This window comes from Bos mutus, chromosome 14 (assembly GCF_027580195.1).
Source record: "Bos mutus isolate GX-2022 chromosome 14, NWIPB_WYAK_1.1, whole genome shotgun sequence".
NCBI lineage: Eukaryota > Metazoa > Chordata > Mammalia > Artiodactyla > Bovidae > Bos > Bos mutus.
The window spans coordinates 1,374,625-1,400,618 of NC_091630.1; the positions used below are offsets into that span (position 1 = coordinate 1,374,625).

The 25,994-nt window shown below is 40.1% G+C and overlaps 1 protein-coding gene across 3 annotated transcripts; it reads right to left on the reverse strand.

The window, feature by feature from the left end:
• Nucleotides 1-1,264: 1,264 nt before the first annotated feature.
• Nucleotides 1,265-24,603, reverse strand: ZFAND1 (zinc finger AN1-type containing 1). 3 transcript variants are annotated; one of them, XM_070382887.1, is made up of 8 exons: nt 24,522-24,594; nt 21,101-21,143; nt 20,127-20,166; nt 17,332-17,459; nt 17,157-17,248; nt 15,762-15,883; nt 1,707-1,862; nt 1,265-1,615 (listed from the first exon to the last, which is right to left on the reverse strand). In XM_070382887.1, the coding sequence occupies exons 1-8, from the start codon at nt 24,574-24,576 to the stop codon at nt 1,445-1,447; spliced, it is 807 nt and encodes a 268-aa protein (XP_070238988.1). In that variant the 5' UTR covers nt 24,577-24,594; the 3' UTR covers nt 1,265-1,444. The 3 variants fall into 3 exon arrangements, with proteins under 3 accessions (XP_070238988.1, XP_070238989.1, XP_070238990.1); XM_070382888.1 differs by lacking the exons at nt 21,101-21,143; nt 24,522-24,594 and adding an exon at nt 23,619-24,500; XM_070382889.1 differs by lacking the exons at nt 20,127-20,166; nt 21,101-21,143 and having other exon boundaries at nt 24,544-24,603.
• Between the last annotated feature and the right edge of the window lie 1,391 nt (nt 24,604-25,994).

Here is a 25,994-nt window from a genome sequence, read left to right on the forward strand (position 1 = left end):
ACAGGCATGACAGGACCTGTTCTTTGGTCTCCTCAAGTTTAGCTCAATCTCTGCAGCCTTACTTTCTCTCTTTTCAACCCCACTGGTATTTTTTCTGGTACATTTAGCTTTTGTTCAATTCATGGTCAGCTTACTCTGTGCAAGTAATTATGACAGATGCTAAGGTATTAGTTGGTATTAAAACTTTCTGGTATTTGGTAATATATTTAAGGATTATTTTTACTTCTGGTCTTCTGGTTTCTCATAAAAGAGTTATTAGAGCGTAACGACACTTACTATATATTCATTTGGCACTTGCCATACTGCTTTGTATTTTAGTTTTAATTAAGTATGCATTTCTTCATTGTATCCACCATGGCAGTTAGCATCAAATCCTTACATTTAGAAGGTACTTGAATAACTTGGTTAATAAATGAATGTATAAGCAGCTGATAGAAATCAGAAGTTATCTCCATTCACCACATGAAAACAGTATGAAGAAAGAATTAGAGATGAAATAAACATTCTGAGTTTATTCCCTTAATTAAACCTAAAGCCACTACCCCTGTCTATTGCAAAGTAGGAAAGGGACAGATAACAAACAGAAATAATTTCCATTCCTTCTCTATAGTGGTACTTTGTGGAGTATAGATGGAAGACATCAGTAAGGAGCATTAATTTTAATGTGTTGGTACAAGGTTGTTACTTTTGGCATGAGTTGTGCTTGGGTATATATAAAGGGCCTGTAATGAACTTCAGCTATCCCATCTTCCTTTTTATTGTAATATATCCATACCAACAAAATGATGAAGTCACTGGAGGGGGTTTTTATCAGAGATATGCCCCAAAGCACTTAGGTGGCAACAAAAAAATAATTTCTTCTTCCTAGGCCTGAGATTCCTCATCTACAAACTTTGTAGAGTGAATGAGATGACCTCTAAGTTTCTATGATTCATGTATACACACCAATTTACATCATAATGGAGGCAGATACTAAGGCTATACTTCCCCACCCCATGAGACTAGGCTTGGTCATGTGTCTTGCTTAAAGCAAAAGGTCATGCATCTTATCTTCTAAGAGCCATTTCTGTCTTCTACCATAAGAACGGCAATGTCCCCCAAAACGGTCATTGCCTCATCTTAGATTCTGGGTAGAGTAGACTCACGGCCCATCAAAGCTGACATTTAACCAAATGAGAATATATCTTTGTTGTTGTAATTACAGCATAAACTAATAAAAGTTAATTAGATACAAGCATTTGTTTAACTGGATGTCAGTTCATGGTTACACTTGAAAACACAAAAATTCAAATTGAATTTAATAGAAGACTAATAATATAAATTATGACATAATGGCATTCGAAAGGAACTTTTATACACACACACACACACATAGTATTTGTAGTAAAAGAAGTTGACGAACGATGAATTTTCCTCGTGATTTCTGGCTTGAGTCCCTGCATGGCTATTCCAAGTAAGAATCAACATTTTTTAAAAACTGTTCTTCATCACTCAGATATTCCAAGATAATATTTCCACCACTGTACAAAGGACAATCCTCCTTAGCAATCCAGGTTTCCAAAATATGATCCAAGGGTAATGCCTCTCCTGAGACACTGTGACATAACCTCAATTTCTGTTAAGACAGAAATACATCATATGCAGTAAATAAACATGCTTTATAGAGTATTCTAAAACTTCCAGGGAAAGTTACACCCTGTTGTTACCTTAGCTGTTAGTCTGTTGTTGTCATTTTTAAGGCTGGCTAAAGAAGCTGCGAAGTCTGTGGCCTTTCCGACGCTCCATCCTCGGCAGAAGAACATAGCTTTCCTCTTCTCTTTGCTCCCCTTAGGTAAGAAAACCTGAAAGTAAATTCTTTCCGTCTGTAAAGATAAAAATTTAAAATACAGGTTATACACATGAGGTAGACATCTGGTTTTGTCTGGTGACATCTCTTCCTTGCTTCTCCTGGCCAGAGAAGGCTTATCCTCTGATGACACACCTTTGAGTGGGAAGACAATCATAGAGCCCAGCATCCATCTAAATGCATGGGCAGAGGACCCAAGTCCCTAGTGAAAGGTTGTTGTTGAATCACGTGAAGACACCGGGATTCTTGGCCCCCAGAGTAGAAGAATTCAATCTGGGGCCAGTGACGAGGCTTGATTGCTCAGAGATTTTGTGTCATAAAGTTTTATTAAAGTATAAAGGAGATAGAGAAAGCTTCTGACATAGGCATCAGAAGGGGGCAGAAAGAGTACCCACTTGCTAGTGTTAGCAATGAAGTTTTATACTCTCCAATGAATCCAAAGAATGTCTGGAGGTTGTAAAGACTTCACCAGACCTACTCCCATAATTTACATATTTAGATAACAGAATTAGCCAGAAGGTTTAATCCAGAGACTGTCCTCAGGCAGGATACATTATTGTTATATAATCCTAAGGAATGTAGAGAAGGAAAAAAAAACGTTTGTCCTTTCTTCCTCCTTGAGAATTCCAGACCCCTCTCTCCTTGGGGACCCCCAGACTCCTTATCAACCTGCCTAGGAAATGACTCTCTCACTAGTCTGGATGATCTGTGCAAAAATAGGCATGTGACCTAAATTAGGCTAATCATTTCCTGGGATTTTGCATTCAAAACCTGGGGGTAGGGAGGAGCAACATTTTTTTCAGAGTTTTTTTTGTTTGTTTGTTTGTTTGTTTTTAAGTCTTGCTAAATTACATCCAAAAGTTTCTACAGTTATCCCCCATGCCTCTCAGCCACTCCTGAACCAATGTAAAAAAGTTTTTTCAGAGGAAAAACAGTGAATCTAACAGAAAGAGACAAGTCGAGAAAACAGATGGCATCTCTCAAAAGCATTTGAGTCCTGGACTTCAGTCATCCTGTGAGACCAGATCAATGCATTACTTCTCATTATATAAGAGAAGATATGGCTAGTGAGTTTCAGTCACGTTTCTGTCTCTTACAACTGAAAAATTCCTGATACATATACATTTCTGTTCACCTGAAAGACCTTGTTGGGAAGCGTAGTACAAAATAGCCGAATTAGGAGAAAGTCCTTGGGAAAATGGCAAAGAGCCAGAAGTACCCCGGCTTTGTGTACTGTGGACAGAAAAACATCTCCTGCCTTTGGTTATGCTCGGCGCCAAGATTTAATAATAAATAGGGATGTTACTTGAGAAAACAGGTTGTAGGATAAGCACATGAGTCACTTAGAGTGCTGTCCTTGAAATGTTTTTACTGATTATGTGTTAACCCTGTATGCACTCTGCTTATACTTTAAGCTCTTTGTTCCTGCTTATATAAAAAGGCTTGACTGCAGAAATAAACTTGTCAGTCCTTGCAAGAGACTGTCTGAGTGTCATTCTTTCAGGTTCATCGCTTCCAAGTCCTGGGGAGAAAATCCCCAACAGACCTCACTACATACTTAGATAGCAGGGCCTTTGAGAAAAAAAGAAACTTTAAAAATCAGAAAAGTACCGCATCAACAAAAGAGAAAGACTCAGAAATTCAGAGATGGTTCCTCTAGTATTGTATACCCTATATGCTTCCTTTATATTGCATTTTCTTGCAAAATTACAAATGTAAGAAACAAGAATAGAAGCAAGGGTATTTAGCTTCTGAGCTACTCTTCTTTCCTAAAATCACTTTAAAAAAGTGCTGGCTTTATAGACCAATTCCTGCTACAATAAATATTTTGGCATAACTGGAAGGTCTCTCCGTTATAGGGAAAGATCACAATTACTTTAAGAAATACTAGATTCAACACAATTTCCATCTTAGCACTAAGAAATTTAGATTTGTTAAAGACCAGTGGAATGTGTTATTACATATAACAGGAAAAGAAGAAATTATGGGAAATTCAAGCTTTGGGACAACTCTGTAACCTCACAGTTCTTGCTCCAGAAACATGGCAATAAAAGCATACACATGAAAAGAGAAATTTTAAAAGATATACCCTCACCTAAAAGTAAAAAAATAACTATGTCTGAGTATCCAAAATGAAACAGAAATGCAGAGTGACAGCAGGAGGGCTGAGCCACAGGCCCCAGGGCCCAGAAGAGGCGGGTTAAGGAGAAAAAGCAAGGCACAGGGCGGGGGCCCCTGCCTCTGGCTGACTGCCTGGAGGCAGGGGCCTGTTGGGGATGGGGCCCCCAGCAGAGGAGGCTGAGGAAGTCACTGCTGCAGGCCGACTTAGGCTGCTGCTCACAAAGCTGCCATTCAGGGAGGCACAAGAGTGCAGATACAACCTCCTGAGAGGGAACAAAGCCAAAGCCTTCTAGCTCAGTAGTGGATCTGCAGTAGGCTGAAAATCTGTGCAGAGCAGAAGCAAAAACTGTCAGTCTCAGACTTGGGTTTGGAACAAAGGGCGTGGGTAGGTGGGCCTGTGGAAGAAAAGGCAAGACTCGGGGAGAGGTGAGTGAGACAGTTCGGAGAGACACAGAAGCTCAACACAAACATGCAGAAGCTAGAAGGTGAAACTTCCAAACACATCAGAGCTTAGCTTATTATGGGTAGGAGAAACTAAACTTGAAAAAGACATTTTAAAGAGTTGTTTAGGATATCTGTGGGTCCTCAGTCACTCAGTCGTGTCTCTTTGTGACCCCACGGACTGTAGCCCTCTGGGCTCCTCTGTCCATGGGATTTTCCAGGCAAGAATATTGGAGTGGGTTGTCATTTCTTCCTCCAGGGAAGCTTCCTGACCCAGGGATCGAACTGGCATTTCTTGTGTCCCCTGAATTGGCAAACAGATTCTTTCACCACTGAGCTACCTGGGAAGCCCCTATTTAGGATGAACAATGAGAAAAATTAAAGAATAATATTCATAAAAACAGAACAAACAGTTATAAAACCAAAACAGGCAGAAATGAACCATGAAAAGCTATGAAGAACCAATTAGAAATTTAAAAAAACTTAAAAATACAGTTTCTGAAATAAACTTAAACAATAAATTTCTATAATATTCAATAAAAAGGTTTAATTAATTGAAAGATGGATTTGAGGCAGTCATCTAGAAGGCAACATAAACAGACATAAAGGTAGAAATTATAAATCCCCAAAACATGTCCAATAAGAATTTCAGAAAAGAAGAGAAGGAAGCAATGTTCAGAAAGAAAACAAGAATAATTTTCTAAGGGTAAGGGATCAACAGCTAAAATGTACCTCAAGGGTCAAGGTGCGTAATTGAAACAAATCATACCTAGAAACCTTGCACTGAAACTGCAAATATCATAGACAAAAATCTTAAGTTACAAAAAAGGTATAGATTACCCATAGAGCAACAAGAGCAAGATCCACAGCACATACTTCCCAAACAATAAACAAAAGAGGCCAGTGAATAGTCTATTAGAAGAGCTGAGAGAGGCAAACGGACAATCCAGCTCAAGTGAGGGAAAATAAGTACAGTTTCAGACAAAAAAGATTGAGTTTACCACAATGACCCTTGACGAATGAACTACTAAAGAATGTGCTTGAGCCAAATCAAAAGTGAGTCTTAAGAAAAAAAGAAACTCAAAAAATATACTGCAAATTTAAATAGCAACTGATTTAAAAACAATCATGTGTAAACAAAGTCAATGAGATGGGAGATACTCAACTGCAGAAAACATGTCAAATTCTTTGTCTTATTCAAGAGGATACAATCTCAAGTAACTTTAGGTTTTGAGAGAAGAATTGGTATTTAATCATTAAAATTTTAAATATAAGCACATGCCTCTTATCACCATTATTACAAAACATTATATTGGAGATTATATATAATATAGTACAAGAAAATGAACTAATTATTGAAAGGTGAAAACTAAAGCTGTTTGTCAATGGGATGTAATTGTACACCTAGGAAATCAAAGGCAAAAACAAAACAACTTCTAAAATAAATAAAAGAATTTGATGATTTGATGCTGTGACTGAATACAATGAATATACAGAAATCAAGACCTTTTTTCCTCCTGTGTGAACAGTAAGTTCTGGAAACAGGTACAGGGAAATATTCTGTTCACCAAAGAAAGAAAATCTGTAAGATAATTAGAGATGTTTATATGTGCTCAGTGGCTTCAGTCATGTTCGACTCTTTGTGACCCTATGGATGGCAGCCCACCAGGCTCCTCTGCCCATGCAATGAGCCTCTCCTCTCCAGGCAAGAATACTGGAGAGGGTTGCCCCTCCTCCAGGGGATCTTCCAAACTCACACTTCCAGCATTGCAGGCGGATTCAACAAGGAATAAGACTTAGATGAAGAAAAACATATAAAATGTTACAGATGGCAATAAAATATCTAAATAAAAGAGAAGACATAAAGTTCGTACACAGGAAGATAATTTTATAAAAATGTCATTTCTCTCAAAATTAATATATATCATGTAAAGCAAAATCAGAGAAATCCTCAGGAATGATCCTCAGTCAGGATTTAACAGACGCTGCTGGGAAATTGAGTTTACTTTACCTAACTTTGCAGAAATCACCTGATAACACGAAGGAGGTCTTGTACCAATTACTTACACCTGGTGGGTAGGGAGGGCGCCAGAATCCCTAGCACAAAGAGGAGGAAGCCAACAAGGTAAGAAATCCTCCTGAGAAGGCAGTCAGGCTTCTGTAGGCACTGTTATTCACAGCCTACATCCTTGTGGGAAACAGTGACAGATAAAAGAAACTACGTTCTAAGATCAAGCTGTGTTCTTTTTTGCTTTTCATAATGATTTCTCTCCGTTTCTCCATTTTGGCTTTTAAAGAGCCTACATCCTTCAGCAGTATTTGCTGGAGTCTGTCACTGACAACCTTGTCCCATTATGACAACCATAGAGATCCCAAGATGGATTTAAAAAATAAAAGTGTGTATAATAATCGTAAGGTTCATATGGATGAATAAACCAAAAGAAAAAAAAGAACTGCTAAGACAAAATTTGGGAAAATATGGATGGGATTTACATGGTCATATGTTAGAACATTCTATAAAGTTATTACATGAAGTCAACTTGGTATTAACAAGTAAAAAACAGATAAGGGATTAGAATAGGAAATCCAAAAACAAATCTAGTAAAAAATAAATCTTGAATTTAACATGAAGGTGATATCTGGTACTTCAATTTAATAGGACAAAAATGATTTATTTAATAATTAGTGGGCAAAGGAGCTAAACAACTGGAAGAAAGTATCCTTAGCTCATAGAATATGTTAAAATCAAATTCCAGACCAATTAAAGACAGACGAAAAAAAAAATTAAAACCCTAAGAAAACCAAACCAGAAATGAAAGAAAAGACAGACCCTAGAAAAATTTAGAACACTGATATGTCAATAAGGTACGTAAGTAAAATCAAGATTATTTGATAGATTTTGAAAAAAAGTTTCCAAAGCAGACTGATTATAGGTAAAGGATCAATATCTATTCTCTTCCAAGAATATCCACAGTTGACCAAGCAAAATAAAAGTGAAATAAAAATAACAATGTGAAAGAAAAATGATCACAGGATATGCAAGGGCAATTCAGGGAAGAGCATTCATATATGGCCAATGAACATAATAAGATACTTAAACTGAACAATACTTTGGCTACTGAACGCAAAGACCCAAAGAGCCGACTTATTGGAAAAGACCTTGATGCTGGGAAAGATTGAGGGCAGGAGGAGAAGGGGGCGACAGAGGATGAGATGGTTGGATGGCATCACTGACTCAATGGACATGAGTTTGAGCAAGCTCCAGGAGACAGTGAAGGACAGGGAAGCCTGGTGTGCGGCTGTCCATGTGGTCACAAAGAGTCGGACTCGATTTAGTGACTGAACAACAACAACAAACTCAACAATGGTCAAGGAAACCCACAGTATACAACAATTAGAAGATATCTTTTCACAGCCATTAGACTGAACACATTTAAAAAGATTATCTAAACAGTTACTAGACACCACAGGAGGGGAGAAGTATGCTCATAAGTGACCACAAGAGGCAGTGTACTAAACAGGGCAGATGGCAGGTTCTGACCAGGCAAGTGATCTTAACACTTCAGATTATTCATCTGTGAAATGAGGATAATGATGTATGACGGGATAGTCATGAGTATTAAGGGAGGTAAAAAACCCAGAGCCACAAGACAATGCTTGGCATGATACAGTCAGTCAATAAAAGTTCACTATCCTAATTACTGATGGTAAAAATGTAAATTGTTGCAACTTCTTTGTAAAGCAGCTTGACAACATCTATAAGGATTTAAAATAGACATACCCTTGGACTCGGCAAACATACTCCAGGGAATCTATCTCACAGACAAAAGAAATCAGAAATAGGGAACTAGTCACCCAAATGGGAAACGAAGTGAATGTTCATTAACAGGAAAAAGGCAACGAAACTCAGGATACCTTGGATTATCCATCTTTCAAAGAAAATGATTTAAAACCATACTATTTCCCTTGGAGGAACTGCTGTTAGAAACTTATAGAGGAATATACAGAGCTCAAAGAATATATTATCTATCTGAAAACTGCTTTATTTTTATTTATAGGCTTTATCACTATCTGAAAATTGTAGTATACATTAAATAACCATCTCATCCTACTAGAATATAAACTCTATATGGCAGGGACTTTAACAATTTACTGTCATATCCCCAGGGCCTGATTTATAGCAGGTATTCAAAAAAAGTGTTGACTAAATGAATATGATGCCCTTTTTATGAAATAATGATCCTAAAGCACTCTTTATATCTTTGCATACATATACCAGTAGATACTTTATGTAAAATATACATACATATATTAATATATACATGGGTGTGGATATATATAAATAACTTATGTCAGTACATACATACATGTATACACACACAAATCTTAATGATGCAGGGGGAAAAGTTCTATGTACAGACCTGCACGCTCTGTGGTAAAGTGTTAAGTGTGCTAAGAACATGGTTTCTGAGCCAGTCCACCTGATTCCAGTTCGCAGTTCTCACTAGCTGTGTTACTACCAAGTTACTTAACATTTTTGTGCCTCAATTATCTCATCTATTAGGCAGAGATAATAGTATATATTTCACAAGCCTGCTGCGAGAATTAAATGTGTTAGAAGAGGGCCTGGTACAAAGTAAGTGCTACAGAAATTTCTGCTACTATGTTTTAAATCATAAAAGAACTGGACACTCTAGAGCAGGCCTCTCAGTTACGTCACTGCTGACACCTCGTGCTGGACGGTGCTTTCCTGCGGGGGCTGTCCCGTGCTGAGAGCACCCCTGGCCTCTGCCTGCTGTGCCAGTCGTGTCCCCGTGCACAGGGGTGACAACCAAAATGGTCTGCAGACACTGTCAGGCCTCCCGAGGGGCACAACCACCCTCACTTGACAACCATTGCTTTAGTGGGATGAACGTGGACACAGGAGGGGGTGTTTGGCTTTTTCCCTGATACAGCTTTTTAAATTACCCTTGTTAAAAGTATGTAGTATTTCTATAACTGAAAAATAAGGAAGGCTTCAAAAAAGAAACATTAAAAAAAGTATTAAAAGAAGTTTATAATCAATGGTTTCTAGACCAGCAGAATAAAAGAGAATATAGAAAATTCAATCAATACAAAAGATGACTGGAAGGAAATAAATAACAACAGCAAAAGGACAATCAGCAAAAAAAACGTAAGATAGAAAAAATATATTTAAATGCTTGTGATCATAATAAATATAAATGGGTTCAACTCACCTATAAAAGACAGATATTATCAGATTGGATTAAAAAAACAAAGTCCAGCTACATACAGCTTACAAGAAACACTCTAAAAATAAAACAACACAGAAAGTTGAATACAAAGGAATACACACATAGTAGTAACTATTCACCAAAAGGAACGCAGTGAAACATCGTAATTCAAAATAGATTTAAGGCAAAAAATTCCTACTGAGGACGTAATGATGAAAAAACTAAATGTACTTGATAATATAGAACTCAGCAAAACTATTAAGAATTATAGGGGAAAAAACTGACAAAACCACAGCTACAGTGAGAGATTTTATTTAATACCATCTGTTTCAGAACCTGATAGATCAGGCTGACCAAAAGTTAGTGAGCCCACACACACATATGCACGTGGACAAACAGAATGATTGCACATTAAAAAACAAACAGGACAAAACGTAAGTAATTGGAACATCTGGGTAACCAGTATGAAAACATTCTTTGTACTATTCTAGAACTCTTCTGTGTTTGAAATTGTATTAAAATAAAGTTGCATGCATGTGTGCTAAGTCACTTCAGTCATATCCAGCTCTTTGTGACCTCATAGACTGTAGCCCACCAGGCTCCTCTGTCCATGGCATTTCCCAGGCAAGAATACTGGAATGGGTTGCCATGCCCTCCTCCAGGGGATCTTCCTGACCCGGGGACTGAACCCACATCTCTTATGTCTCCTACAGTGGCAGGCGGAGTCTTTACCACTAGTGCCACACAGGAAACCCAAAATAAAGTTACCTCCCCTAGAAAAAAACACCTAAATAAGTAGGTTGAAAAAGTAAGCTCACCATTCAATGTGAGAAGTTAGAAAAACAACATCAGAGACAATCTGAGCAAAGCAAAAAAAGGAAATAATAACATAAAAACAAAATCAGTAAAGCAGAAAGCAAAGAAACAATAGAGAAGTCAATAAAACCAAAACATGACTCTCTGAAAAAACTAAAACGCAAATTAAAAAAGTAAACACAAACCCCTAGCAAGACTGTTCAAAGGGAAATCAAAGTACAAGTGAAAAATATGAAGGACTAATGAAAGACACAACAGAGATGTGGGAACGTAACAATAAGCTGAAAAATCTGTATTAAACAGAAATTTTTAAGAAAAATGTTATTTACCAACATATATTTCAGAAGACATAGATTATCCAAATAAACCAAGGAACTATTTAACAGATTAATTAGTATTCAAAACTCTCCCCCTACAAAAGGCAACAAATCTGAAGGCTGTAACAACCATTACTAAACCTTCAAGAACAATATGCCTCTATTTCAAAGAATAGAAGAGGAAAGCTACTCAACTGGTTTTTTTTGTTACTAATGTCAGGACAAAACAGTAAATAATATATTAGTGAATCAGTTTAGCAGTACATTTCAGAAGAATTATATACCAGAGTCAAGTGGTTTATCTGAGAATATGTGGGTGATTCACAACAGAAGATGATCAATGTAATTCATTACATTAATAAGGGAAAAAACCTATATAATCATCTTACTGCTGCTGCTGCTGCTAAGTCGCTTCAGTCATGTCCGTGAGACCCCATAGACGGCAGCCCACGAGGCTCCCCCATCCCTGGAATTCTCCAGGCAAGAACACTGGAGTGGGTTGCCATTTCCTTCTCCACTGCATCAGAGTGAAAAGTGAAAGTGAAGTCTCTCAGTCATGTTTGACTCTTAGCGACCCCATGGACTGCAGCCCACCAGGCTCCTCCGTCCGTGGGATTTGCCAGGCAAGAGTACTGGAGTGGGGTGCCATTGCCTTCTCCAGATAATCGTCTTACTAGATGGAGGAAAAAAATTATAGCAATATTTACTACCCATTCCTGATACAAATTCCTAGAAAAGTAGGAATAGAAAAACACTGTTAACCCAAGGAAGGCTACTATCAAAAATCCACAGCAAATATAATATTTAGTGATGAAACTTTAGAATTATTTGCACTGAAGTCAGAAACAAGACAGGAAAAAAAAAAAGAAAGAAACAAGATGGAGAGCCCTGCTGTCACTTACGTGACCTGACGCGGTGGCGGGGGTCTCAGCCAACAGTGACACAAGAGTAGTAAGGAGGAGGAAGAGTGACAGAGAAGAAAATTTGAAAACAAAAACCACACAAAGTTACCATTTGCAGAAGATGTGACTGCACAGAAAACGAGACAGGAAATCTACAAAATATGGGAACTACCAGAGTTTATTTGCTAGACAGAAAGACATTATACAACAACCACCAATAACCAAATTAGGAAAATGTTAATTTAAAAAAATTACCATTTATAATGGCAGCATAAGTTATGAAGAGCCAAATAAACTTAAGACATCTAAATGTGAATGGTAGGCATTATAGAATGTTATTTAAAGACATAAATAAAGACCTAAATAGAGTTGGGATAGACTATGGAGATGAATAGGAGGAATGAAATTTTAAAGATGTCCACTGTCTCTTACTTAAAGTTTAGCACAATTTCTATCAAAATCAGCATTTCACAGAACAGGACGAAGTGATCCTAAAATTTTTACAAAAGAATAAATGGCCAAGAATAGACACAGTTGGAAGCCAAGAATGAGGTGGACAGCCTTCTCCTACTTACTACTGTAAAAGCTACTACGATTAACACAGTACAATATTGATGCCGAGAGTCAGACCAAAGGAACAGAACTGAGATCCCTAGACGAGTCCCACATTTACAGAACAAGCTGGTTGTAACAGAAGCGACATTAGAAGGATGAACTCTTCACTTTCTTACGTTATGATAAGTAGCCCATTGGTTGAGAGGGGAGGAATAAATCTCTACCTCTACTTACTTACAATTAAGTTCCAGATGGAATAAAAAGCTAAACAAAAAAATGCAATAAAACTTTTAAAGGAAAATGTAAGTAAAAAACTCATTTTAAGAATTACAATCTTAAAGAAATAATTAATAGATTTGAGTGCGTTAAAATTTAAAAAGTCTGTATCACTAAAGAGATCAAAAACAAAGTAAACACAAGCTATAGACCAAGAGAAGATATGTGCAACATATTTAATCAAGAAAAGATCAGAACTTAGAACGTATACCCTTATCAGTTCAGTTCAGTCGCTCAGTTGTGTCAGACTCTTTGCGACCCCATGAACTGCAGCACGCCAGGCCTCCCTGTCCATTACCAACTCTGTAGTTCACTCAGACTCATGTCCATCGAGTCAGTGATGCTATTGAGCCATCTCATCCTCTGTCGTCCCGTTCTCCTCCTGCTCTCAATCCCTCCCAGCATCAGAGTCTTTTCCAACGAGTCAACTCTTCGCATCAGGTGGCCAAAGTACAGGAGTTTCAGCTTTAGCATCATTCCTTCCAAAGAAATCCCAGGGCTGATCTCCTTCACAATGGACTGGTTGCATCTCCTTGCAGTCCAAGGGACTCTCAAGAGTCTTCTCCAACACCACAGTTCAGAAGCATCAATTCTTTGGTGCACAGCTTTCTTCACAGTCCAACTCTCATATCCATACATGACCACAGGAAAAACCATAGCCTTGACTAGACGGACTTTTGTTGGCAAAGTAATGTCTCTGCTTTTGAATATGCTATCTAGGTTGGTCATAACTTTTCTTCCAAGGAGTAAGCGTCTTTTAATTTCATGGCTGCAGTCACCATCTACAGTGATTTTGGAGCCCAGAAAAATAAAGTCTAACACTGTTTCACTGTTTCCCCATCTATTTCCCATGAAGTGGTGGGACCAGATGCCATGATCTTCATTTTCTGAATGTTGAGCTTTAAGCCAACTTTTTCACTCTCCACTTTCACTTTCACCAAGAGGCTTTTTAGTTCCTCTTCACTTTCTGCCATAAGGGTGGTTGTCATCTGCATATCTGAGGTTATTGATATTTCTCCCGGCAATCTTGATTCCAGCTTGTGCTTCTTCCAGTCCAGTGTTTCTCATGATGTACTCTGCATATAAGTTAAATAAGCAGGGTGACAATATACAGCCTTGACATACTCCTTTTTCTATTTGGAACCAGTCTGTTGTTCCATGTCCAGTTCTAACTGTTGCTTCCTGACCTGCATATAGGTTTCTCAAGAAGCAGGTCAGGTGGTCTGGTATGCCCATCTCTTGAAGAATTCTCCACAGTTTATTGTGATCCACACAAAGGCTTTGGCATAGTCAATAAAGCAGAAATAGATGTTTTTCTGGAACTCTCTTGCTTTTTCCATGATCCAGCGGCTGTTGGCAATTTGATCTCTGGTTCCTCTGCCTTTTCTAAAACCAGCTTGAACATCAGGAAGTTCACGGTTCACATATTGCTGAAGCCTGGCTTGGAGAATTTTGAGCATTACTTTACTAGCATGTGAGATGAGTGCAATTGTGTGGTAGTTTGAGCATTCTTTGGCATTGCCTTTCTTTGGGACTGGAATGAAAATGGACCTTTTCCAGTCCTGTGGTCACTGCTGAGTTTTCCAAATTTGCTGGCATATTGAGTGCAGCACTTTCACAGCATCATCTTTCAGGATTTGAAATAACTCAACTGGAATTCCATCACCTCCACTAGCTTTGTTCATAGTGATGCTTTTTAAGGCCCACTTGACTTCACATTCCAGGATGTCTGGCTCTAGATGAGTGATCACAGCATCGTGATTATCTTGGTCTTGAAGATCTTTTTTGTACAGTTCTTCTGTGTATTCTTCCCACCTCTTCTTAAATATCTTCTGCTTCTGTTAGGTCCATACCATTTCTGTCCTTTATTGAGCCCATCTTTGTGTGAAATGTTCCCTTGGTATCTCTAATTTTCTTGAAGAGATCTCTAGTCTTTCCCATTCTGTTGTTTTCCTCTATTTCTTTGCACTGATTGCTGAAGAAGGCTTTCTTATCTCTTCTTGCTATTCTTTGGAACTCTGCATTCAGATGCTTATGTCTTTCCTTTTCTCCTTTGCTTTTCGCTTCTCTTCTTTTCACAGCTATTTGTAAGGCCTCCCCAGACAGCCATTTTGCTTTTTTGCATTTCCTTTCCATGGGGATGGTCTTGATCCCTGTTTCCTGTACAATGTCACGAACCTCAGTCCATAGTTCATCAGATCTAGTCCCTTAAATCTATTTCTCACTTCCACTGTATAATCATAAGGGATTTGATTTAATCAAGAAAAGATCAGAACTTAGAATATACAGACCCTTATAGACCTTTTTAAAAGTTCCAAACAACCCAGCAGAAGATACGCAATTCACAAGAGAAAGTCAAATAGCCAATAAACATATGCAAAGGAGCTGAACCGCACTCATCACAGGGAAATTCAACTTTAAACCTCAGTGATGTGTCATTTCAATCTGTCAGACTGGTAATAATGAATAATACCCAACACTGTCAGGGAACTCAGACACTGCAAGAAGGAGATAAATCAGTACAATTACTGACAATAAAAAACTGACAATATTTAATAAAGCCAAAGATGAGCAAACCCCATTCTCCAGTTTTCTATTTCTAGGTATGTTCCCTGGAATATCATTTTTCAAGTTGATGGTCTCAATCCTTCAGGGGCTATAAAGTCAACAGTCTTTACATAGAACAAAAAATATCAGAGTAGATACACATCCTCATGAGGCTAGATCTTACTTACTAAAACTGTGTTAAGGTATATATGTAGGTACATATGTACTGGATAGTTGTAGAAAATGTAGTTGATAATACGGAGCTTGAAAGAAACTGCCTTAGAGAAATGTTCCCATGTATACACAGGGTGTTCACTGTTGAACAGTTTATAACAACAAACAGCTTGGAAAAGGAATCTGAATAGTGTTCACTAAGAGAATAGATAAACTGGTACATACATACTACAGAAAAATGTGAGCTACCAAAATGAATGAAAGAGACTAAACATATCAGCACGGATATATGTTTAAAAACATGATACCAAGGGTAAAAAAAAAAAAGGTTGAACGATATATATGGCTTACAGCCATTTCTATAACGCAAAAAAAACTTGCAAGACTATTATTTATGCAGGCTTATACCTTGTAGTATCAAAAATGATACACATGGAGTTCAGGTTTAGCTGTTACTCATGAAAGGGAAGACTACAAAGGGGGCTCCAATCGTATCTGGAACCTTTTTGTTTCCTAAATATCGAAAACCAACCTGTGGCAATGATTTGTCTCCAGCAGCATGCATCTTTAATTTCATCAGTGCTACCTTTGCAGCTGTTTCACTATTTTTTGCACCTTTCCGTCGTTTACTTGTTGTCTCTCCTGTCTTGGAATCTAAGAAGCAAGCATAGGGATATAAGCAAATAGGAACTTGCACATTTTCCAAAGTTTTATTAACTGTGGCCTTGAAACATATATGAATTACATATACTAGAGTCGGACACGACTAAAGCGACTTAGCAGCAGCAGCAGCAGCAAAGATATATGGAGACCACATTCATTTTGTAGATATTATATTTACAAGAACAATGGAAAAATAGCACTGAGTGGACGTAAGTGAGCTGCACATTAAAAAACTTAAGTTACATGTCCTTCTTTCCAACTTAAATCTATTTAATCCAAAGCAATCACTAACACTTCTACAGAGAAGTGTTACAGAAGATTTTTTACTTAATTAATAGAATTTAATTTAAATTATTATGGCATCACTGACTCGATGGACATGAGTCTGAGTGAACTCTGGGAGTTGGTGATGGACAGGGAGGCCTGGCGTGCTGCGATTCATGGGGTCGCAGAGTCGGGCACGACTGAGCGACTGATCTGATCTGATTATCCTTAATATAAAATGAAAATTCAGTTGAGTATGTTGGCAGTAACACTGGTCAACATCACAAATATATTCTTTCCTCATATGTCAGATTATCAGCAGCATTCAGAGGACAGCTGACTTGGCTTAAACTTTAGTCCTTTTATTTAAAAGGGATCTTTTTCTTTCATTTTCTTAGTTTTTTTTTTAATAGTTTTACATTTTATTTTTTCATTCAATTTTTACTTATTTATTTTTGGCTGTGCTGGGTTTTCGCTGTAGCACGCGGGCTTTCTCTAGTTGTGGTGAGAGAGGGCTCCTCTCTAGTTGCGGTGTTCAGGCTTCTCTTGAGGAACACAGACTCCAGGGCACACAGGCTTGGCTGCCCCACAGCATGTGGGATATTCTCACGTCAGGGATTAAACCCGTGTCCCCTGCATTGGCAGGAGGATTCTTAACCACTGGACCACCAGGAAGTCCTAACTTCAGTCTTTGAAGAACGTAAACCACTACTTTAGCTTCATGAATGGAACTTCTAGCCAAGACGGTAACCAGCTGATACAAGTGGTCCAGCAAAAGAGAACACCTACCGGATATTTCCATGCAATTTCCAAATTTCCACTGGCTAGGTAAGACTTGGAAAAATACTGTCACGAGAATGTCCTCAAAATCTATAGCAAGTTATAACCATCAGGGCTGCTAACAGCACCTTCCGTAACCGGCAAGCTGACAGAAGCAGGGCTCTGAACTCAAGAGTATACGGCAGTAAGTAAACAACAAACATGCTTTCCAGGTACTTGCCAATAATGTCTTTAACGAGTTTCTGAGTGGCAGCCATACGAGGCTTAGGGATTTCCAGTTTTTCACATTCGTGATCTGACTGGTGACGGTGTCTGTGAGCGACAGAAGAGGGACAGTAGTTCATGTGCTTGCATGTGACTTAAACAGACACAGTTTGAACGGTCTTAGTGGTCACCTCAGGCAAAAGTTCTTCTCACAGGAAGGACACATAATGGGCACAAGCTCTCTCTCAGCACAGTCCCTGAAGGAGCATGGGTGAGATGTACTGGTGTCTGACTTCAGTCTCTCGTTGATTACAGTCACCTGAAAAGGTGGAAGGGCGGTATGGCATCATATTTCACATTAAACGTAAATCAACAAATCTATTCTCGATATCCAGAGCATTTTTGCTTCAACTTGTAAAAGCAACCCACACAATCTTGCACAGATTATAACAATTGTGTGCAGAACGATTACTGTACTGACGGCCCCACATTTTCAAATTTTCCCTACTGTGGCGTGTTTACCTTCTAAGTCATGTTAAAATGACTACTCTGTCCTCCTCCACGATTTCAGTCTTCTACTTTGTAACGTACTACACAGCAATGTCCCAGTAATAGCTCAGTTGGTGAAGAGTCCTCCTGCAATGCAGGAGACCCTAGTTTGATTCCTGGGTCGGGAAGATCTGCTGGAGAAGGGACAGGCTATCCACTCCTATTCTGGCCTGGAGAATTCCATGGATTGTATATAGTCTGTGGGGTCGCAAAGAGTTGGACACAACTGAGTGACTTACACGGACTGGGAAATCAGCCCATCACTCCTCAAATGAAAAGTCATATCCACCTTCCACACTGATTTTAGAGGCTTAAATATATGTAAAACAACACTTAAAATTATATTTTTCCATGATACACAGAGTTAAAAAAAGTTTTCACAACGATATATTTTTTGTGTGTATGCTCAGTTGGTTCCGATCTTTGCAACCTCATGGACCGCGGATCGCCAGGCTCCTGTCCATTCGATTTCCCAGGCAAGATTACTGAAGTAAGTTGCCATTTTCTTTTTCCAGAGAATCTTCCTAACCCAGGGGTAGAACCCACGCCTCTTACATCTTCTGCATTGGCAGGCAGATTCTTTACCACTAGTGCCACCTACTGTATTACTAGCAAATATTACACCAGAGGAAAAAGATTTTATGAAATTAAGAAAAAAAAATCCAGATCACTTAGGCTATTGTGAGTACTAAGTAACCAGGTTTCTAGAGTTAAATGAACTCAGCTGACTCTTGGACAACTCAGGAGTTAGGGTACAAACTCCCCACACTGTTAAAAATCCGAGTGTGTCTTCACAGTTAGCTTTCCATAGCTGCAGTTCTGCATCTGCAGGTTCATCGCTTTGTGCAGCACACATTTAATGAAAAAAAAAAAAGATCCACATGTAAGGGAAACACACAGTTCAAACCTGTGTCATTCAAGGGTCAATGGTAATTGCTTGAAATCCATGACCAAAGGGTATTCTCTATAAAAATATAGTTACATCTCATTGGAAGTAATTTCTTAACCATTTTTCCAAATTCATTTCAATGGTCTAAAGGTAGAAGATTTTTATTTCACTATTTAATTAATAAGATCTAACTGAGAGACATTCTATGAGACATTCACAGAAAGCAAATTATATCACAAGAAAAAAGAAAGCACAGAGATTTATAAGCTACGTGAGAAATAATGTTTAGTGTATGACTCTGAGTATTTCTCTCCAGTTAATCCTGAGTAATACCAGTATGTTAATTAATTTTTATTTCCCTCAAATCACCAAAACTTCAGAAGGCCAGATTTTGACTGAAGCTCATTTAATCTTAATTTTTATAATTGAGAGAACAGATGTAAAAATCCTTGGTAAAGTGTTTGGTAAATGGTGGGAAGGAATAAATATCAACTGCAAAATGGCAGGCAAATGCTTCTTTCCAAATGGAGTGAATTCAGTTTAACGTCCAGCCGACCTCTGACCCAAAGGAGGTGGAGCAACTTCTCTGATTACAAATTCAGGAAAATTAGGCTCAGCTTTCTCTTTATTTCCTAAGAGGCCTAACCTGGTGCAGCACTGCTGTGACAGGTGGCAAATCCACCTAATTCTGGATTTTCTTTGAAGATCTTTTTGGCTCTACATTAAGCTTCATCATTCAACTTATTCTTTACATGTCATAAAGATGGTATTTTGGCTTTTATCTAACAGCTCTTTTTAATCTTTGACGTGGTCAGAATTAGGGTAGGGATTTTGCTGAACTGCAGAAACCTGCTCCTGATGATCTAAGGCTGATGGAGTCAGCACAGTTTATTACCACAGAATCCTAACCCCAGGCACCAGTGAAAATGAGCACAACAGTGAAGCAAACTGGAGGGAGCATATGATGAGGATGTTAATTCCATTACATATTTAGAAATATAGAGCCTGAAGCTAAAAGTGGGCTACCTCCACAGAACGGTAGTATAAAGGAATGAAAATTATAAGAATAAAAATTTATAAATACCAAGTAGGCAAGTTTATTTTTAAAACAAATTGGGAAAAAATATAAAGTAACAGTCTCTTATAAATCAGTTTAGTATGCCAAATTTTAATCAGAATCAAGACTTCCCTGGCAAAACAGTGGACAGGAGTTCGCCTGCCAATGCAGGGGACGTGTGTTCGATCCTTGGTCCAGAAAGATCCCACACGCCGTGGAGCAACTGAAGCCCATGGGCCACAACTACTGGAGCCCGTGCCTTCTGGGGCCTGGAGTCACAGTCACTGAAGCCCACGAGCCCGAATCTGAACACAGCTCCACTGCACCTCGGTGCCTAGAGCCCTCGCCCTGAGACCAGAAAGGAGTCCCTGTTCTCTGCAATTACAGAAGGCCTGTGAGCAGCAAGGAAGACACAGCACAACCAAAGTAAACAGATAAATAGAATCTAATTCTGAAATACAAATACGTTTCACTAGGAGATATTAACATACCTCAGGACAGCTATGGGACTCTCTGCTCCTGTGTTCAAGGCTTAAATAACAACAACAAAAAAGTGTTTATTTAAATGTAATCAAATAACGTACTTAAAGATAACTGCAGAAATTTGAGATATTTTAATGGTTAAATCCTTAAGATTAATTACACTCACACCACATTAACAACTCTGCATACAAGACTTAGCTGAAAAGACAAACAAAAGACAGAGCGCCTATAGTCTCATAAGTTTTAAAACCCAACTACTGTTCCACTTCAGTGTGAGTGCAAATAATTCACCTCAATTACCTTTTTACTTTGAGTGTTCTAAGGTATGTGAAAACACAAGAGGTTCTTTTGATTCCTTTTATTTCTCAAAAATAACCAATAATAATATGTCAAAGGAGTATTCTAGTTCTGAATGACTTAAACATATGTACTATTTTTATTTACTTCTAATAAGTCTTTCTGAACTATTGTCTGAAAAGAATTTATTTTCAGTGTTCTATTAAATACATTAAATGCCTGATACTTGAAAGTTTAATTGAAAATACATTTTCCAAAATTCTTGTTTGTTCCCAGGTTTTACATTGCATGTAATATATATGCAAAGGCCATATAGTACCCAATTTAAGAAATATATAGGTTGGACTCTTTCCATTGTACTAATAAAAATAAAAACTAATAATCATAATTGGATTTTAAAAACCATATTCTTTATATTCTGGATATATTCTCTCCTTGTGATTAATACACATAATTTTTACATAAAACTCACACACGTAACTCTAGAAAGTTTAAAGACTAGCCACATATATGCATAAGTAATCAGAGCCTATGACTAATCTGTTTTTTCCTCAAGTGATTATTCTAGTGAATATCAGGTATCAATGGCTAAAGTACAAACTACTTAAATCATTCTGCTTTTTAGAAATAAATCTCATATCAACACTAAAATTACTTCTAAATCCTGCATGAAAACTTAACTTACCAAAATACTCCTGAACACCCATCACATACAAATGGAAGAAAATCTACAGTAAAGGGAAAATGTTATATGTTCTGGTCAGTAACGGATTTTGACTTAGGTTTCTTACGTAAAAAGGAATCAAGCACTGAACTGTGGCTACAGCAGAACTTTCCTTTTGAACAATATCCTAGTGCAGCAAGCAGTGGTTAAACAAAAGCTATCACAACCTCAAGTGCTCTGAAGTAACCAGATTATCAGGAGATAAATATTACTTGCAGTAACAGACTAAATCAGAAAAAAAGTTCTGTGAGTGTTTTTCCCATATTTACCAGATGTTGCTTCTGAGGAACATATATCACAAAAATCCTGCATTTGAAGTGACAATCTTGGATTTCAATTTTGATTGCACTGCTTACTAATCTAGCAATGCTAGGCAAGTTACTTAACAGTAGAGCTCTGGGTTATATATATACACATATATACACACACACACTAGATATATATATAGATATAGATACAGTATATGGTATTGTATATGTATACAAAATCAAAAATATATTGTTAGGTAATATAGATAAAAATAGGATATAAGTACATTGCACCTGTGTGGATATGTATACGTGTGTGTATGTATATCTATTGTGTGTACATACCTGTGTTATATGCCACACTTACTTCATAGGGTAATTGTAAAAACTAAATGAGATATGTAAAAGATAATAGTAAGGTAAGAACTGTAATTAACAAGAATAATTACAACAATTCACTTGTTTTGAATAGACTCAGACTCTGAGAAAAATCCTGGGGTGACTAGGTAGAGACATGTTCAAAGATATTCCAGAAATTAAATAGATGGATTGATAGTGAAAAATTTAGTCCTGAATTGTTTCTTTCCTTGCTGTTAAGGAACAACTAAGTTAGGACTAAGCAACAATTAAGTCAGGAAATGAATTTTTGGAAAGCACACGAAAGCATCTGTTTTTAGATGTGGCAATTGACCACAAATCACTGAATATAATCATTCATTCTCTAATCTGTTTTCAATGTACCTCATAATAAATTACAGAACACAGACAAGTGAGGCTGGATGTATCTAATCACACTGCCTTTACAAAATGAAAACAGAAAGTACTGCACTTAAGAGAAAGCCACTATTACTCCAAAAGATCTCATCTTACAGGGTATCTTAACCCATAAGAAAAAAGAGGTCCTACTGTAACCCAGGGCTTCCCTGTTGGTGCTAGTGGTAAAGAGCCTGCCTGCTAATGCAGGAGATGTAATAGACACAGGTTCAATCCCTGGGTCAGGAAGATCCCCTGGAGGAGGGCATGGCAACCCACTCCAGTATTCTTGCCTGGAGAAACCCATGGACCAAGGAGGCTGGAAGCTATAGCCCGTAAGGTCATAAAGAATCAGACATGAAAGAAGTGACTTAAAACACGTGCACAGTAACCCAAAGGGACCCGTGGCTACTTGCTGCTTGTGGGACAAGAGGACTCTAATATAGTTCTTCCCTCACCTGAGAAGTGAGCTTAATGCACTGTCACTACTGTCCTGAAAGCATGATATTGTAAGCATCTGTTCCATAGCAGGTATGTAGATATACATTTGTCAAAGAGAAGAAAACTGAAATACACATTACTCTGCAAAACTCCTATGTCTCTTTAAAACGGGGAAAATGTGCATGATTGCTACTTTTAGACACTTTGGTGACCAACTAAATATTAGATGGAAACTAAGAGGACCCAGGGGTAAGAGTTAAGGTAACTTCCTAACACTTGACACCATTCTTCTATTCATCCAGAAGCTAAATGAAATCTAGTACACTCACTGCTAAGTCACTTCAGTCGTGTCCAACTCTGTGCAACCCCATAGACGGCAGCCCACCAGGCTCCCCTGTCCCTGGGATTCTCCAGGCAAGAACACTGGAGTGGGTTGCCATTTCCTTCTCCAAAGCATGAAAGTGAAAAGTGAAAGTGAAGTCGCTCAGTCCTGTCTGACTCTTAGCGGACCCCATGGACTGCAGCCCACCAGGCTCCTCCGTCCATGGATTTGCCAGGCAAGAGTACTGGAGTGGGGTGCCATCGCCTTCTCCGAGTACACTCACAATATCCTCTAAATCTTAACTGCTCTCCACTAGAGACTGCGAGAAATCCGAACTCCAAAAGAGCCAGACCCTGGCGTCATTTCAGTGCATACATTTTAAGAGACACCTGAAGTTGGAAGGGAAGATGAACTATGTCACAGATGGTAGATATCATGGACTTGATAATCAGGTATACCAGAATTACATCACTTATGGTCAAAACCCAATAGGCTAAGCTTCCCTATGAGAGTCTGCAAAGAAACATCGGTCCTTGCTACTGAATGGCAGAGGATCACAGCCAGTGGTGAAAGCTACAGAGTCCTGTAAGTAACAAGCCTGAGAGGGACTGAGCCCTTTAGCCCATCGTCCACAACAGGTCATCACTGATCAACTGGAGCACTCCCACTAATTCTGGGCTAACCCCCAGAGCCCTTCTCAATAGTGACAGGGTACCTGCTACCAACGACTGAAGCTGCAATGGGAGAGAAAACTTGTTTGGCCCCGAGATGTGTAACAGCACGAGCCAGATGTGATGGCATCCATTTGGAGTGCAAGCCGGGTACTAGAGACAGACGGCGTTCTGTGTGGCTCTCGGCTTCAGGACTTGCCTGCTGCACATTCCTAAGGCCTGTGCCACACGCCCACTGGCCGTGAGCTTGGACTCCGTGTGTCACAAGGTCTCTCAGTTCAGCAGAGACAGAACATCACCTGACTAAAGCTCTAAAACGCAGCGAACTACCCTGAGAGCTTTTCTGTGGAAATGGCCATGTCTTGGACCCTTACGTGGGCCAGAAGCAAGGCAGGTGCTCAGTAAACGTCTACTGAGTCAGAAACAGTCAGAGCCGAAGAAGACAGAGCTGAGAGCGCACAGACACGCTCCCAAGGCGATGCTTGGGGCCTTTTCACTGAAGTCCGTCCCCTGAGCAGCCAGCGAAAACGAGGCTCAGAGCTGACCCAGCCCAGTCCTTCCCTGACAGACAACGGAAGGGCTGTGGACGACGACCCAGATCGCCGCGGCGGGACGGGGCACCTTCCCGGTTTCCACACCGAAACGCGCTCCCTCCCGGGCTCGTCAAACAGCAGCGGGCGCGCGCGGCTCCTCGGCGAGGCGGCCTTGGAAACCGGAGCGGGCGCTGCCGGGTATGCTTCCAGGAGTCGCGCAGGCCCCTCAGGGGGACAAGCCGCTCCCAGGCCCCAGGGCCGCCAGAAAGCCTCCGACCCGGCCAACTGCAGGGCCCGCGGGACACGCCCGGCCCCTTCTCAGCCTCCGCCCCGCGCCGCGGCCCTCACGCCCCGCCGCCCCGGAGGCAGAGCGCGGCCCGGACCCCCGAGGCCGGGGCCGGGGCGCCGCATCACCTAGCCGCCTGCAGCGTTCCACCTGGCAGTGCCGCCCGACGTCCATCTCCGCCATCTCCGCGCGCGCGAGGGGCTAGGCGAGGGGAGGGGCGGCGGGGCGAGAGGCGGGGCGACGGGGCGACGCGGTGCGCGGCGCCCGCTGGGAACAGGCGGGGAGGGGGAGGGGCATGAAGGTGGGGGCGGGATGAGGGGGGCGGGGCTGGCGCAGAGGGGGCGGGGCGAGGCGGCGCGCGGCGCCCTCTGGGAACGGGCTGGGTGGCACAGGGCCTGCACGTAGGGCGGGGGCGGGGCGAGGCGGTCCCCGCTGGGAATGGGCGGGGAGGGGGCAGGGCCTACAGGTGGGGGTGTGGCCCGTGCCGAGAGGGACTGGGCACTCCGAGCGTCCGGAGCCAGAGGAGGGGTTGTTGATCTGTTCGGCGTTTCTTCGGGTGCAAGTCCTGTCGCCTAGTCCTTAGAAAAAATACCCGGTTTTCTGGGAGATTACGTGCTTGTGTGCCCTCTGTGCTTATCTTCCTTCCGCGAAATTGGAGTTGTGGAAGGCTTCCTCAGGTGTGTGTGTGTGTGTGTGTGTGTGTGTGTGTGTGAATTCCTGACTCATTCTACACCAGTGTTACTTGATGATATAAGAACGTTCTGGCAGAAAAAAAGGTCTCTAGCTCTTGAAGTCCTGAGTGTGCACTGAGCTGCCTAGGGCCCCTCAGTTGAGAGAACACAGACTCATTTAACACATATCCTGAAGAAAGCTTGTGGTCATTCCATGGGGAGGTAGGAAGCTTCATGTGCTTGATGCGTCACTTCAAAGGTACTGAGAAAAGAGAGGCTCTTCTAGGTGGGGTTAAAGGGATGCCGTGCCGCTGACGTGACACCACCCGCCTCAGAGTGGGTGAGTGACAAAGCTGTGCTAAGGACAAGAACTGTGAAATATCCAGTGCGTCCTATATACCTTTGAATATTTCCCAACAAATATTCATTGAGGAAGGCGGAGTGTGGATTGGGAAACAGGTATCCTTACTTCAAGATTTGCTCTTCAAAAATCTGTTTAAAATTTTCATCTCAGGCTTGTTTGGGTCTGGAGAGAAACTTTAGATTTTAGAGCTGGAAGTAGCAGAAGATATCTAGCTATCCCAGCTTCCTTCTTTATTTATTTATTTTTTTTAAGATAAACAGGTTCAGAGAAATTCTTTTTGTGTGTGAATTCTTTTTTAAATTTTAATTGGAGGCTACTTTACAATATTGTGGTGGTTTTGCCATACATTCACATGAGACAGCCATGGGTGTACATGTGTTCCCTGTCCTGAACGCCCCTCCCACCTCCTCCCCACTCCATCCCCCAGGGTCATCCCAGTGCACCAGCCCTGAGCACCCTGTCTGAAAGCCCCTCCCACCTCCTCCCCACTCCATCCCCCGGGGTCATCCCAGTGCACCAGCCCTGAGCACCCTGTCTCATGCATTGCAGGTTGAGAGAAATTAAAT